We start from the raw sequence: 16903 nt of genomic DNA, 5'->3' as shown, positions 1-16903 counted from the left end.
CTATTGGGGTGTCATTGTTTCTAGGCTTTTTCAGTCTAGGGTATAATTTTTTTTAATTAAGAGAAAAATACATCACAAGTCTCTACTGATCCTGGCACTTCAAGTTGTGATACCAAACAGCAAGGAAAATGCCAAAGACCACTAGGATTACGTCTAAAGGACATCTTAGCAACCTGACGTGAAGGGGCCCCTACGGACGAGACAAGGAGAACATTAACAGATAAATGACTGATTGCCTGAAACACACCAAATACATTGAAATCCATGATGAGACTGCAACAAAGTCATACATAAAGGTTGCTGTGGCAATAATGCATTATCCTGAAAATAGCAAATAAAAAGATCAAGCATTTACTCTGCTTTTTCTGTACAAACTCTATTTTAGACTAACCAAGTAGTTGAAGAAATAATTCCGGCCAACTGAGGCCAAAGGAATGACAGAATTAGAATATTACCATTTGCAACTCCTAATGAAACAATACCATCACTGGCTGCTAAACCCAGCAGGCAAAAACATGGTGGGGAAATACACAGGGATGAATGGGACACCCCCCATGTGAACCACCGACACATCCTCGTATCACAGAGATAAAAAAGAGAACCAGATGTTATGTGCCCGCCCTCTGAGGTAGTGCAAGCACGGGTAGCAAGGCATTCTAAGCTCACCACCACCACACACATATACACACACCGCATACATACCACCACACACACACGCTCACACCTGACTCTGACCAAGCCTCTCAATCTAACAGAAATTTAGAAGACTGCAAATGGTGCTAAATGACTCCACAGGTTGCAATTAGCAAAGTCCAGAATGGGAGAAATTTCATTGTATCAATAATCTATTTCTTCAATTAATAAACAGTAATGAAAAGAGGGGTGCTGTTTAGATTAAAAGTGATTCACAAGCCACACCAACCAAATCAATATGTGGATCTTGTTTGAATCCTGATTAAAACCACATGTAAAAAGACATTTATAGGACAACCAGAAAAATTTTAACAATGCTAGACTTCAGATAATATTAAAGAATTACTATTAATTTTAAAGATATGATAATGGTATTGTGGTTATGTTTCAGAAAGGGAGAATTTAATGTTTAGATATATACTACAATATTTACAAATAAAATTATATGATATCTAAAATTTAAAATAATCCACTGAAGGTGGGCATATGCCCATATGTTGATAATCACTGAAGCTGGGTGAGAGTTCATTATGAATTCTCTCTACTTTGCATATATCCTTAAATTTCTATAATAAACTTTTAAAATATCCTATACACAAACACTACAAAATTATGGTTGAACAAAGGAATCCAAACAGGCTTGTGATTATAGATGCCCCTTGACTTACAATGAGGTTACATCACAATAAATTCATCATAAGTTGAAAATATCATAAGTCAAAAATACATTTAATATGCTTGATCTACTCAGCATCATAGTCTAGCCTAGCCCATCTTAAATATGCTCAGAACATATACATTAGCCCAGAGTTGGGCAAAATCAGTTAACACAAAGGCAATTTTATAATAAAGTGCTGAATATCTCATGTAATTTATTGAATAATGTACTGAAAGTGAAAGAAAGGATGGGCGTATGGGTCCTTGAAATAAAGTTTCTACTGAATGTGAACTGCTTTCACACTATTGTAAAGTTGAAAAATCTTAAGTCAAACCATCATAAGTCAGGGACCATCTATATTTTTGTTTAGTAATTTTACCTAAATTATCTTTCTTCATTACACTAGCTTTGTAGTATTCATTTTTCTTTTATCCTAAATAGATTCCTGAAAAAGACAAATTATAATGATTCCCACTCAAAATCCTAACGGTGGTGGGCATTTAGGAAACTTCAGTAGCAGTAACAAGTTGGAGGCAGGAGTTTCAAGGTCTTGTCTGACACAGTTACAGTTGGTGACTGTGGAAACAACACTGCTTTCTCATCTTGACTTACTTAAAAAGTTACCAGATATAATTTTCAAAGTTACAATTTATTTTCCAAGACTAAACAACTCCCTCTGTCAGATGATCAACTTCAGAAACAAAACAAAAATCATTCAACATCACAGGAAATGGTGTGTGTGGGGGGGGCAGGGGGTCAGAATGCTCAAGCAATGATTGAAAATGAGCTTCATAAAGCAACGAGGAAAAGTAAACACCACACCTATCTTAACAGGTCTGAGTGGTGATAACAAGCAGAATCCCCGAAATTCTCCAAGAATGCAACACGGAAGCACTCAGTGTCAAATGTTTCTAAACATAGTGACCACTTTAAAAATCTAATTCTTTCAAAGCACATCTGTGACTTACGTGTAACGAAGGTGACATATTATAAAAATACGACAAAGCAGTCTTGAAAAATTCCTTAAGCTTGTCGGAGAGAAAACTCCCAGTGTGGTCTGCATGGGATCAAATTTCTCTCATGGGAGGTGTTTCCCGAGTAGGTACTCGTGACTGATGCAGTAAGCCACGAGGCTTTGTGTCTACTCCACACTGTGCTTACACCTCTTCTGAGATACGATCTTTATTCCAAAGGCTGAACTTCCAAAGGAGGATTATTTTAAGCTATAGGCATTACGTTTCACCAAATCGGTTAATCAGTCAACCAATCACCCTCTCTGTCCCCAGCATCATTTGGTATTGTGACTTCTAACCAATCCTTATCCACAGAGATTTCTAGCTCTTCCTCCTTGAAAACCAGAAAGTGTAATTCATACATGAGAAAGAGTTTAAGGTTTTCTTTCTTCAACTAACTTCCTGCCGACGCAGCATTGCCCCAATCACTTTCCACACAAGGTGAGAGCCGTGGGGTGTGTGTGGGGTTCCCTTGGAAGGCCCGGCCGTTGCCCGCGGCGGGGGCACCCAGGAGCGGGGCAGCCTGCACTGTTCAGTGGGGCACCAGTGCCCACAAAGCCAGCCCCGTACCTTCAGGAACGCTTCCTTTTGCTCGAGGTGCTTGCTGATCATCGGGGTGACGTGGTCCGTCTCAGAATTGGGGCCCAGCTTGTCGGCTCCACCACACCAGTCTTCTTCTCGCTTGTACTCTTGCTCCAGGCTCTCGAGGACACTGCACACCTGTGGGCAGGAGAAAGTTCCAGGCTCAGATGTGCATCCGCCGTCACCGACTGGCATCTTTGGGGAGCACTTTCAATCCGGCTCTGGGGATGAAAGTGCTGCCGGGAGGACCCAGACCATGAGGAGGAGCCACGGGCTCCGTCTGACTTGAGGACAAATACAGGGCTGAAAGCAGGTGGGTCTTTCAGAACAAGAACTACTCCAAAGCTGAACCTCCTGCCTCTCTCTGACGTGTTTTAGGCCACACATTTAAATAAGCAGAAAACAGGTGTGGTCTCAGCTACCTTCCCACTTACCATCCTTTGATACCTAAGGTAAGCAGGAATAATCTTAATTCCAGAATGTCTTTTCCTTGCTTGACTTGCAACGGACTCGTTCCACAATAACTGACACGTTATTAATGACTGAGCTGTCCAATAAAATTAACCTCAAGATAAAATGTCAGTGGGGAGCCCAAGGAAGGGAGCGCTGCCCTGACCTGCTCTGACGTTTTGTAGAAGGCGACGGAGGCGTTGACGAGCTTGAGGCGGTCCTCCATCTTCAGCATGAGCTGCTGCCAGTGCGAGGCCACCTTCTCCGCGCAGTCTCGGATCATGTCCATGTCGTAGTGATTGGCCTGCAGCATGGCCTCCGCCTTCTGCTGCACCTGCAGTGCACTCTGGTGTGTCTTCTAGTGACAGAAGGGCAGGGAAGGTTTACTTAACAGTGTGTCACCCACTGACTGGGAAGGAACAGGATGGCTACAGTTATTCTGCTCGTCGTGATGTTGTAGAAACAACTTCAGTTAACATTCACCAGGACGCTTCTAAAAGCACAGCAGATGGTTTAGTAAAAAAGTTTTTATGCTCAGCAACAACTAAATTTATATTTAAATCAGCTAATGAAGGGTGAAATACAGTAAGACTTCCCAGAATGGGTCTCAATTGTGGGGTTCTCAGCCTGAGAAACAGTAGCAAAGACCCTTAACAGCCAATGTCTTTTTTAAAAAGCCGTTGAAATGTTCCAAGTTTATTATTCCCATTGATCCTTCTTATAATAGCCACTGGAGGCAAATGAACAAGTGAAGAAAAGGTGGCCAGAGTGAATACTCTTTTTTTTTTTCTTTTAATTTTCACTTGCAACTTAACTTTGGACTCTAGTGAAAAGTTTTCAAGAACTACTAACTTTAAGAAGACAAGAAAAAATTAATGAAAAGCTAAGGATGAACCGGAGGTCCATGACATATGATAAATCTATGAAAATGGCCAGTGCAGTCCAGGGAGAGCTTTGCTCATCTATCCTCATTAGAAGACCCACGAGGGGCAGAGAGGTCAGGTTGTCTCCAGCGAAAAACTAGAGCTCTGGGTGGGGGCGGAGGATAGTCAGAGGAGCATAGGGGTCCCTGTGCACAACAGATTATTTTTTTAAAAAATAGCAAAATTTTGCATTTCACCCAAAAATATGTGAATTATCCCGTAAAATACTATAAACAATACAGTCTCAGCCTTTACCGAGACATAATGACTTAGTATTCGCAATTTAATTACTAGAAATCATTGGCACAGTGTACAGTTTTCAAAAGATGCCCGGAGTTTAAGCCTCAGGAAGAAATGTTAATGTGTGTCCATTGGCAACAAGCAGCTGAAAGTAAATTAACCCAGGGAATAAATTAGTGGTGACTTCTACAGCTTTCTTCTCTGGCTGACAATATGTATGCAAGCAGAGCAGGAAACAAGTTTTCTCTAATCAAATGCTCTTTTTCTCTTGACTTTACCTTGCGACCACCAATCAGAATTATGGCTCACGCTCCTCTACCCTGCAAAAAACCCTAAAAAAACAATTAGTCCACATCCTGAGGGTGAATTTGGGCAGGCCTGGAATTGGCCTGAGTCGTTCTGCCACAGCACTGACTCTCGTGTCAAGGTGGACAACACTGCTTTTAAGCAAGAGTGTGAGTTTTGTCATCAGCACTGTTTCCAGATCGACAGTAACTTCATGATGGTGAGATCCCCAGAGCACTATGCTTTATTGAGGTTGGCTATATAGTGGGAATGTGCCTAGGAGACCAGCAAGACATAAAACATCAGCTGAGACTCCAATCTAGGCTCCCTGGTTGTTCGAACGTTTTTTTTTTTTTTTTTTTTTTTTTTTTTTTGAGACAGAGTCTTGCTCTATTGCCCCGGCTAGAGTGCCATGGCATCAGCCTAGCTCACAGCAACCTCAGACTCTTGGGCTCGAGCGATCCTTCTGCCTCAGCCTCCCAAGTAGCTGGGACTACAGGCATGCACCACCATGCCCGGCTAATTTGTTTATATATATATATATATATACGTATATATTTAGTTGTCCAGCTAATTTCTTTCTATTTTTTAGTAGAGACGGGGTCTCGCTCTTGCTCAGGCTGATCTCGAACTCCTGACCTTGAGCGATCCACCCGCCTTGGCCTCCCAGAGTGCTAGGATTACAGGCGTGAGCCACCGTGCCCGGCCCGGAGGTGTTTCTGACTGGAGAAAGTGTGCCCTGCCAGGGACCGTAAAGTGGGAGAGCAACAGGAACCTTCCCCCACCACCGACCCGCTCCGGACCCCTGCTGTGAGGCCGCCTGGCTGGGGTGTGCGTCCTCACTCCACTGCAGCCGCCACACTGTTCCCTTCTCCTGCAATCTTTTGGGTCCCCTGAGTTTTCTGCACCAATCAAGCCCCATTTGGCTCCCAAGGTCAGTGCCATGTTAGGGGCTTTAGTACGTTTGCCCTGAGGACAGAAAGATCCAGCTCACAGAGACAGGACCAGGCATTCTTACCTCGATGGCATGCTGGAACTGCTCGTGCTCTCTCTGGAGCTGCTCTGCCTCTTGTAATGAGCTGGCTGTGATAAGTCCCGCATTTAACATGGACTCTCCATTGCGGATCCAACCCAGCACCTGAAACGTTACACAGGATAAGTCCAAGCAGTGGACTTTCCAGAGCATCCTGCAGACCACCAGGGACGGGACATGAGCCTGCAAGGTGGTCTAGTGGCTCGGGGCAGGTATGAAGTGAGACGTCTTTACTGGCAACAGCCTGATGTCCTTCAGTGGTATTCGATCCCAAGTGCTACATATTTTAAATCAATTCTGTTATTTTTAGTAGAGAGCAGGAAATGAAAAGGTGGAGGGTCCAGCGGACTGTTAATATTTGTCCCCAGGTTAAAACAGCTTGAGGATGACATATCAGAAAACCTATGGACACAATTCCCTGATAATTAAGAAAAGTATTTTCATTCCCTTTCAGTATTTTTAGGTCTGAAAAATGGGCAAACTACTTGATAAGGGGAAACGATTATTTTAGTAACTTATTTTGCAATCTAATGTCGGTGTTAAATGGCACAATAACCAAAGTGTGAATTACAGTATACTACAACGCTCAGGGTCAAACTGTGAGACTCTCAACTTTACACACGAACAAAAAGAGAAGTCAATTCTGACAGCAGAAGCCACAGAAACTGTGGGAGGTCATTCAGGATAGTTACCTTTGGCGGGGACCTCTAGTAACCCACACAACACCTATTCTCCTCTTATCGTTTACTCGGAAAACCCCAACTTTGGGGGAGAGCTTAAAAATAAAACCATTTCTCAGCTCCTGTTACAGCTTGGTTACAGGTCTGACACAATGCCCACCAGTGAGATCAAAGCTGCAGCTGCTGGGGAAGTTGTGAAAATATTTCTTTTCTGATACTGCTGCTACCTCTTTCTTGCTGTGCTTCCCACTTCCTGATGCCGGGGATATGGAAGTGAGAGTTGGAGCGTGGATAGCCATTTGGCAACCGGAAGGGAAAGACCCAGATCTCAGGCCAATCCTGGGGCCACTAAATGGACACCAGCAATCCTATATCCTGACTCATCACGGGGGGGAAACGCCTTTTTCAAGCCACTGTTTCCCAGTCTTTGTTACAGGAAAAGGCAATTCCTAAGGGATACAATAATTTACTCCTTCATTTCTTAAATGAATTACTTTGTTTTTGGCAGGAGGGAACACATTATCGGCAGGTCAGAATACTTATTTCATTTGTATATAAAAATACCCATACTGATGGCACGTGGGAGATCAATAGGTGCTCTTTTAAACGGTTCAGATTTGATAGTATTTCTGCTCTAACGTGAGACCACCTACTTCTGCACCACACCTTACTCAGGGTCCAGTGGCACCTAAGTCCCCTCCAGCCAAACGTTTGCTTTCTGTGCATGTGCCGGAACACCATGGCCTTATCTCCCTCCACCAAGCCACTTTCACCAGCAGAAGCCCTGCTTACTGGATAAAATGTCACATCGGTGCATGGAATCCCACCAGCACTGAGCCAAAAGCAATCCCTCCCCCATGCCCCATTTTTACTTTGCCCTGCCATCCTGATAACATAAGAAAAGCCCCAGCCATTCATAGTCTGTGATCCGATCCAGATCATGACAATATTTGGCAGAAAAATCACAGTTATTAGCCCGGGAAGCAATGTGCTCAGGGTTTCAAGCAAGACGTTACCAATAACAAAACAAGCTGACAATGCTACTCTCAAGTGCTATACCTGCCAGGCGGGGAAAAGCCTTTCCCATCACAGAGTGGACAGGCAGCCATCCGGGCCACCAGCTCTGCTTCCACACATTAGGTACGGCTGTATGGTGGAGGCGGGTGGTTATCGTACATATTGGGACAGTTATCTGTTCAGGGATCGTCTTTCCCAATGCTACAGGAAGATGCATCACTCACCGGGCGTCTGTAGTGCGGCTTCGCCCGCGTCCAGTTGTTTGCTTACCTGCTTCACTTCTGCCTGCAGATGGCGCAGCTGCACGCACTGCTCCAGGTGCTTCCGATGCTGTTCTGCTGCCAAATCCAATTCCTGCTGTTTTTCATGAAGAAACTCCAACAGGTCCTGGACCCGAGTTGCCATATCTACATCTCTATCGCAGAGCAACTCCACGCCTGCGGACAGTGAAGGGAGATCCTAGAATGCGGCCAGCACTTCAACCTTCTGTTCTTAAACGGTGGATGGCACACAATCTGCTTTTACCAGGGGCATGCCCGCCTGGGGCCAAGCCACACACTGAAGGGCAAATTCAAGGAGGGCACAGCCGAGCAGAAGAGCACTTACGCCTGCCTAGAGCATGGAAGTGTGTGAGAAAGGATGTCTTGATAACCAAACCAAACCTGTTTCCCATCAATCTGCTCCTACTCCCACATTGAGAACTACTGAAAGTATAGCAGCCTTTACAAATGAATTAACTTCAGTTTGTTTTTGTTGTTAAACTCAACATACACAGTATACTCTTTAGTAAGGATTTAATTTGTGAAAATGAGCAAAGCAGTATGCAGGTTGTTGCTAAGTAAGTTTCTAATACTACAGCTACATTTTTGAGCCTACAGTGACATCTGCTGGTAAAATATAAACTAAGAAAAAAACAAAGTACATGAAACTACTTTCTTGGGGTTTACATTTCATTCACAGAGATACAACATATCATTTTGTAAAATTAAAGTTAATGCTTCTCAAAATAATACGGGAGAGTAGCACGGGTAATACTCTAACCATAATGCTAAACATGACTGTATTATGTGGGAAAAAAAACACAAAATGTTCCCTTTTAAGGAACAGGTATCTCTAATATCTGTATCATAGGGGCTAACAAAATTTACAGTCCTCACACTGAAATAAACTGAATTCCCATGGCGACATGAAGTAACCACGAGGGACACAGAATGGAAGGGCCCTTCTCACCAGAAGCCTGTACTTCGTTGACATACTGCAGAAGATCCTGCCCTTGGTGGATGACGTCGAAAGTCAAGTTGTTCATGGTCAAGGCTTTGTCTGCGTGGTGCTGCAGGCGCTGCTCTGCGATCGTGAGATCTTCTGTGTCGAAGTCATTCATTTGCTGAGAAAGCTCATCATTCCAAGACTCAAGGTCTGAGATGATCTGAACGAGGAAAGTATTTGTTTAAGACCGAGATAAAAAATAACCTTGTATGGCCACATCTCACTGTGCCAAGTAAGGAAGAGACTTGCGGTGTCAAAAGGACATAGAAATTATACACCTGAGATGGATGAGTTTTGTGGTATATAAGTTGACTCTTCAATAAAGCTATTTTTTAAAATAAATGGAAACAGAAGCCAGATGAAGGGGTTCACACTGGCCAAAGTGGAACAATTAGATACTCAAAAACTATCACAACTGAGTAAAATATATAGAACATAAAAAAAAAATCCACTAATTCCTAATGATATTTAAAAAAGAATAAGAAGAGCCAAACAGTCAAAAAAAATTAAAAAGTTTTGGTCTCTGTTAGGGACCAACTGTCATCCTGAAAATTAGTGCTTAAAAAAAGTAACTATTTAAACATTTCATGATGAAGGAATGCTCCTCTTTACAAATTAATCCATCTATTTAATATTAAATGTAGAAAGAATAAAAACAGGAAATTGTTTTCGTATTCTAGTAATATAACTGTCTCAGGCAACAATCATTAATGCATAGTAACTATCGTATGAAAGGCTAAGGGGGAATTTAACCATGGAAGGATCAGGATGCCACTGTCTGAACACGCAGACCAATCTCGGCATCTCTAAATAAGTAGGATCAGACAGGATGTGCCTTCTCACAGGGGGAGCTATGATGTACCACCTGTGGAGTACTTTTGCGCAAAAACAGAACCTGAATCTAATCAGGTCTTTGCATCTAACTTCCAAGTGGAGAGGAAATGCCAGGGAAAGAAAAACAGTTAAACAACCTAGAAGAAATCAAGTGAACAAACACACAATGTGAGAACTGGTTGCTCTGACAACTAACCTAAGTATTTCAACAAATCATGGCATGAAAAAAAAGGAGGGCAGGAGAGACGAGTATAGATTATGAGACTGACCATCAAATTCAAGAGTCAACCCCACATGCCTCCTACCTGAGGCACACCATAAATCTGAATACAGTGGGGAGTCAGGAGACAAGGAGAAATGACTGTTAAACTGGGGAGATGTTCGGTAGATCATGGGTATATAAGAGAGTGGCCTTATTCTTGGAGATACCTAGGAAAGTCTTTAGCAGTGAAAGGATAAACCGGCAAAGATGTTCTCTAAACTACTACAGCACAACGATAACAAAAGAAGGCACGCAAGGGCGGCAAAATCCTGCTGAATGTGGGACACAGGCATATGGAAGTTTCACTGTATTATCCTCTCTACTGTTGGACAGGTTTGAAAACTTTCATGATATAATTTTAAAAGACTAAAAATTATAAAATCCAGAGAGGAAAAAACTTTGTGAAAGAATATACTACACCCTTCAATGGAACGACATTTCCCATGGGTCCTAACTCACTTTCTCCACGAGCACAAACCAAGTCAGCATGAAGACTGAAAACCTCGATCCACCTTTCAAAGATGGAGATGTTACTCCAATGGAAAGATAAGAGCTATGGGCATTTAAAAAAATTAACCAAGTAACAAATGGATTTCTACCATCAATGTCACTCTGTGCTTCCTACTGGCAGGTAGATGTGGCATTTTCCCAGGTAAGAGAGGAAACTGCAGCCAAAGCCTAAACTACTCAGATTTTCACATTTCGGGATTATTAGAGAATAGAGGTTCTCAGGCCATGACCTTCTAAAAGCTTTTAGACTGTAACTGACGCTCGTCTGAGACTGAGCTACAGGTGTAAGCTCCTCAGCTCTGGGACACTCTCACCTGGGGTCGGGCACACTGGCTTTATCTGCGGCACTTGCAATTCTGCAGCTTTAGTGTAAGGAAAATGTATGTTTTTGTTTCCTGATCTGGTTCGATGAAAACGGAAATACGATTAAAAAAAAAAATTCCCATTAACATAGCATTAAGACAAATGAAGCCAATTTTTTTTCTAATACCAAAATGTCCTTAAAAAAAAAAACTTCAACTAATGCTTCTGACTGCTTTGTATTTCTTAATTGAACATATGTATTAAGCAGCTAAGTTTTTTGCAAAAGCAAGACCTCTGAAGTCAGGGAGGAAAACAGGCCTGCTCGGCCTTCTGTTGATCCAGGCCCAGGCCTCGGTGGGCCCTCTCTGGGCAGGAACCGGCAGGCTGGTGCCTTCTCTCCGCCAGGCTTCACACGGATCTAAAGGTCATGACTCTGAGGGCATCTGAGCAGGTTTTACCAGGCAACATGTTTCGGGTTCGGCTCTTTTCTTGTTGTAACTAAAATGATGACAATGAAAAGATCCAAGAAGGTCTGTCTTTAACGAAAACAGTGCAGGAGGTTTGGATAAGCAGCCACCCAAAGGCACCCAGAGAGGCCTGCGCAGGCTGGCCTGGCGGAAACTGCCCCCAGGGTGGGGCCTACAGACAGGTCCACTGCAGGTGGACGGCCCCTCCCCTGCGCTGGGGTGACCGAGGGCCAGCCATGCACCTGCCTGGGGCAGCACTTCAGGGTCTGGGTCCCAGTGCCTCCCAGCACTGTTGGAGCTCTAAACCCAGAACCAGTAATAAACATGGAGAGGGGTGTGCTCTACGGACGGCCGTCGGCAGTCCCAAGTACCACCAGGGCGGCTCACAGGTACCCAGAGGCGGCCTGCGGGCCGTCATTGCCACCAGCTGTGTGAAGCTGCCAGGCACCACGTCTCAGCAGGCTGAAGAGACTTTGGTTCCTTTTATCATGTTTCACAGTCTCATCTGACGATACTCGCTGCTGCTTGCAGTATATTAAGTTCAGAAAAAAAGATCTTCCTTACCATAGAATTCAGGACCACCCTCTTTCTGTTAAAGAAAGATAAAAGGAACCTATACTTCTCTCTTCCATTCACATGTGAGGTGCAAATGCAATTTTTACTTAAGAATTAAAATCTTAGAACATCTCTGAGGAAATAAGGGGAAAAAAAATCGGGTTTCCTACTACCTGAAATGCTATCTGCATAGGCTAAGATTATTCCCACTCTGGAGGGGAAAGAGAAAGGGGGGATAGGGGTGGAGCGGGTGGCGGAGGGAGACACGATGGGAAAGGATCGCCGCCCTAAGTCGACGGCTCTGCTCCAATGACAGAGGAGTGCCGTGCTGGACCCGATCAAGGCTTACACACACGGAGATGAGGAGACAGGTGCGCTTGCTTCCACCATTCCACTCCACACTTGCTTTGCTCTGGTCCTGCTGCCCAAGCTGCCTTCCCTACGGTTTCTGACCTCAGAGCCCAGAGCTGAGAGTCCCTCCGCCGCCCAGGGACGAGCAAGAGAGCCTCCCAGGTGCCCAGGACCACTCCCCCGGGCCCCCCGCCCCCTTCCTCCACCCTCCTCGTTGTGCAGAGGGCGGGGGGTGGAAGAAGACACAGGGCTTGAACAGGGCAGGGGACAGAGAGGGAAGGCCGGGCCCCGGGTGCCGGAGGAGGGACACTCACGTCGATGGCGTCCCTTTCAAAGATGCGCAGCTGCAGGAAGAGCTCCAGCTTGATCTTGCGCTCCTGGAAGAGCTCCTCCATCTGCGACTGCGCCTCGTCCAGCTGCTGCAGCACCGTCTCGATGTGGCTGATGGAGCTGTTGTGGGGGGTCTTGTTACTGGAGATGGCGGAGTCCCTGCGAGAGGGCACACGGGGAAACGGGTTAGCGAGACAAACAGGAACCGATGAGAAAGTGTCACATTGTTAGATACCAGATCCGGCAACTCGAATCTTCAGGGGGAAGAAAGCCGGCAGGAAGCTGGACTGCCCGTCTCAGAAAATGGAACTCGCTGCCCCTCCTGCAAAACAACATTAGGCTTCCTCCTCTGAGCAATACTGCCAAATCTGAGGGTGTGCTGAAGAATCTCTCTGGCATTTTCTGAAGTCACTCTTGCAAGAAGTCTAACAATTACAGAAAATTACTTTAGTAGGGTTTTATTTTTAGCCACTTTTCTCCTTAACTAGAGAGAACAGATGATACCTGTTAGCACAAATGACAGAGCCATACTGGACAGCGGAGCTCAACCTTCAGCGCCATCAATTAAGCCTGTAGTAAGTCACTTTTGCCCGTCTCTATTCTAGCAAAGTGAACATCATGTAAGGTCATCAAGTCAACAATTCAGTAAAACTGTCCTCTGGTCATACAGCGGGGGGGTTTAATTTATGTAAATGGTTCCCCCTGACCCAATAAAAGCAATTTGCTTCCAAGGGAAACAAAACCACCAACCCCAGCACTGCGTCCGCCTCCTGCTACAAGGAGCGCTGGAGGGGTGGGTGGACTGAGCTGCCTGGGCCTGGAGTTGGGAGGAGGACGCTCCACTGTGCTCTCCACGGGCCTGAGGATATGATCCTAGGGGCTTCGCGTTAATCTGATTTATAAAGAAATTTCAATAACGATTAGGTGAGTGTTAAGAGGAAATATTTGAAGCTGATTCTGAGGTTTATTAGTCAATGTGTGATGAAAAAACTCTGAGGTTAAACTGTATGGGAGGGAGGAGAAGGAAGAAAGCACAGAGAGCGGGGAGCTGTTACGCTCCTCTGCCTTCAGAGACGTTCTCTGTTCTGTATCCAGTTGGACAAAGAATTAGCGCTAATTGTTGAAAAAAGTAAAAGAGGAAGGGGAATCACTAGCAGGACTCCGGATGCTCTGTGTTCAGACCGGAGCAAAGGGATGAGGCCCACCTCAGCTGCTGGATGAGGTCCTCCCCTTCCTTGATCACGTTGACGGTCACCTGCAGCGTCGTCTGCTGCTGCTGGCCGAAGCGCTTGATGAGGTCCTGCACGGCCTCCACCGACTCGGCGTACACGTCGTCCAGCAGCTCCTTCTGCAGCTCCTCCAGCCACGTCCAGAGCTGGGGAAGGGGAGAGGGCGGTGAGGCGGGCCGGGCCTGGGTGCAGCCAGGTGGGCCGCCTGGCGTCCGTCCGAGGGGGCCCGGAGTGGCGTGTGACACGCTGGGAGGCAAAGGCTGACAGACCACTCCCAGAGGGAAGGAAGGAAGGCAGGGAGCGGGAGGGGCCTCGCGAACGGTCGGCTGCCAGCAGAACACACGCACAACAAAAGCAGCACGCCACCGCCGCGTGGTGGAAAAATAAACAGGCAGCGAGGCGACCGACTGTCACAAAAGAGAAAAAGGAAAGGGAAGGGAAGTCGCTCTTTCCCATTCCTCCGAGGCTGAATCCCGAGCGCGATGGAAATAAGAAAAGACCCCATCGGACAACAGAAACATCCACTGAAGGTCAGAGGCGTTCTCTGATGTGACTCTCTCACTTAGCAGACGGATAGTTTTATTTTATTTTCAGCAAGGGCATGACAATCCATGTTTAATTATTTAAGCATCACTCAGAGGCAGGAGCTTTACCTCGGAACAGAAGGAAGCAGACGATGTGGTGGGAGAAGCCCCCGCCCAGCCTGGCAGGGGTCCGCGCGGCCCTGCTGGCAACTACGCCGCCTGGGCACCCCCCTCCACGGAAGGAGTGCACAGCGAAAATGCTTACGACCCCCTCGCTGCCACCACCACCGAACATGTCACCGGGGACCTGGACGAGCAAAGACCGCAGGAGCGGCAGGGACTACTTTAGGGCAGGAGGGAGCCGGGGATCAGAGCACTCGCCCACTTCCTGGAAGTCCATTAACGCCTCCAGATCTCGGGGGTACTATTCAGCGAACCGAAAAAGACAATTAATTAAACTGAGCAGGCCCTGGTGGCTTGGTGGTGGTTTGCATGTGGAGAAACTGCTTTCGGCTTCCTCAGGGATGGAGGAGTCATCCCACGCATCTTCCACGTCTGGTAAGCACGGCCGCCTCCGCTGCGCTGAGGCCTTGACCCTTTGTCCAATGGTTGCCAACTTCAGGACTCATAAGTCAAATTTGTACTTGCAGAAAGAAACTGTGCTTGCATTTGGTCTTTTGTTTCCCAGCTAGCTTTTTACAAAACGGCTTTATTAAGGTAAACTGACATATAATAAACTGCACAAATTTAGGGTCCAATGTGAGTTTTGACAATTGTCTACACCCCAAAGTCCACTGCTACTGAGACTGAGCATCTCCTTCACCCCAAAAGTTTCTTGTGCCCTTTGTCATCCTCCCTCCCTGGCAAACGCTGGTCTGCTTTCGGCCACTAAAAATTAGCTTGCATTTTCTTTAAAAATTCATAGAAATGGAATGCCATCGTACAGTATGTCTTCTTTTTTGGTCAGAGTTTTTATTTTGAGACAGATTCTTGCTCTGTTCCCTGAGCTAGAGTGCAGTGGCATCATCATAGCTCACTGCAGCCTCAAACTCCTGGGCTCAAGCAATCTTCCTCCTCAGCCTCCCAAGTAGATGGGACTATAGGCATGTGCTACCATGCCCGGCTAAGTTTTTCATTGTTTTGTAGAGACCAGATCTCGCTATTGCCCAGACTGGCCTCTAACTCCTGGCCTCAAGCAGTCCTCCCACCTCGGCTTCCAAAGCGCTAGGAGTACAGGCTCCAGCCACCATGCCTGGCCACGATTTAAGCAAATGTACATCTGAAAAAGACCCTCAGGACATACTTTCTTTCACTCTGATTTAATCAGAAGAAATATTTCTGAGAACAAAGATAAAGGAGGCAATTCTGACACAATATTGGATCTGCATGACAGTAGGAGGTATCCAATGCATTAGGTGACAAGCTGCCATTCTGGGCACTGAGAAGCCAGGTCCACTGCAGGCTGGAGCCAATGGTGGCCTCTGGTTTTAGCTGCATTGCCTCTTTAAGAGCTAGATTCTTAGAGCACTAATAGAAATTAGTTAGTATCTCTTCTTTTAAATCTGTTGAGAAAAAAACAAGTTTTTTTTAAAAGCCTACTAGAAAAACATAGCAAAATCAGTAAAACACAACAAAATTAATTAAGACAGCTAGTAGAGTATTTGCATGTCCTGGACAAGATACATCTCCTAACAGAGCCCCTGAATACAGGTGTCCCACCCACCCTCCCAGCCCTGCTCAGATGGGGGGGGGTCAGGCCCCCAGCACAGGCTCACTGGGCCCTCGCCCTGAAGCCCTGTCATGTGAGCCTCAGGGCCCCTGCCTGGGAGCTCAGCAGCCTGTCCCCTGATGCATCATGAGGCCTCACTCGAGGACCCAACTTGTGGGACAGGCTGCCTGTCTGGGTGGGGACATCTGCAGAATTCCTCTTCTCCAGCAAACACTACCAAAAATACCATTTATGGTGCCATTTTAATAAGTCTCACTTTTACACGCTGGTGAAGATAAAAAATGACTCTTAGAACTGGCCTGATGCACAATGCACGGGTGTGCTTCTATGTAACTCCACTACAACAGCGTAAGAGTTAATGTTTCTTCATAAGTGAAATTTAAAATGGAACACTTCTCATAAGAGGTAATACAGAATAACAACTAAGAGAGTAGGTTCTGAAATCAGAGTTGAAATCCTGGCTTGACATTTCCTAGGGTGTAACCTTTGGCAAGTTACTTGCCTGGATCCATGTCTCAGTTTTCTCATCTATAAAATGGGCACATCCATGTCTCAGTTTTCTCATCTATAAAATGGGCACAGTAATAATGTCTACCTCACAGAGTTGCCTGGAAGATTAAATGAGATGATAACATGTAGAGTGAAGAAATAAGTAAATGTTAGTTCTAAGAAAAATTCTTATAATAAGAAAAACCAGTTTTAAAATAATCTTTCTCTAGATATTTTTCAAAACATATCCAGGTTTGTGCCAATTGTTCAAAACATATCACTTAGTTTGGTAAGCTTAACATCATCCCACATTTAAATCTTTTACTCCTAAAAATAGTACGGTATAAGGAAAAGGTACAAGGACTCATCTGTTAGAGTCTATAGAAATCACTTCCTCTCAATTCTAGGGGAAGTGCCATGAGTATTTGGGTTTCAAACTTTTCCCCTTCCACTTGGTGGGTATTTTTTTGGTTAAAAAAC

The 16903-nt window shown here is 45.3% G+C and overlaps 1 protein-coding gene across 1 annotated transcript in view; it reads right to left on the bottom strand.

The window, feature by feature from the left end:
* Positions 1 to 16903, bottom strand: part of TRIO (trio Rho guanine nucleotide exchange factor) — a 188563-nt gene that overhangs the window by 101614 nt on the left and 70046 nt on the right. Inside the window, exons 10-16 of the mRNA XM_012642750.1 lie at positions 13658 to 13827; positions 12437 to 12611; positions 8805 to 9000; positions 7845 to 8011; positions 5863 to 5982; positions 3563 to 3754; positions 2935 to 3084 (exon numbers count right to left, since the gene is read on the bottom strand). Of these exons, the coding sequence (XP_012498204.1) occupies positions 2935 to 3084; positions 3563 to 3754; positions 5863 to 5982; positions 7845 to 8011; positions 8805 to 9000; positions 12437 to 12611; positions 13658 to 13827 (1170 nt within the window). The remainder of the gene's footprint in view (positions 1 to 2934; positions 3085 to 3562; positions 3755 to 5862; positions 5983 to 7844; positions 8012 to 8804; positions 9001 to 12436; positions 12612 to 13657; positions 13828 to 16903) is intronic.

The sequence above is a fragment of the Propithecus coquereli genome, unplaced genomic scaffold (genome assembly GCF_000956105.1).
Source record: "Propithecus coquereli isolate 6110/MARCELLA unplaced genomic scaffold, Pcoq_1.0 Scaffold100, whole genome shotgun sequence".
NCBI classification, from domain to species: domain Eukaryota; kingdom Metazoa; phylum Chordata; class Mammalia; order Primates; family Indriidae; genus Propithecus; species Propithecus coquereli.
Note: the sequence above shows the minus strand (reverse complement) of the source record. Positions and strands in the feature narration are given on the sequence as shown.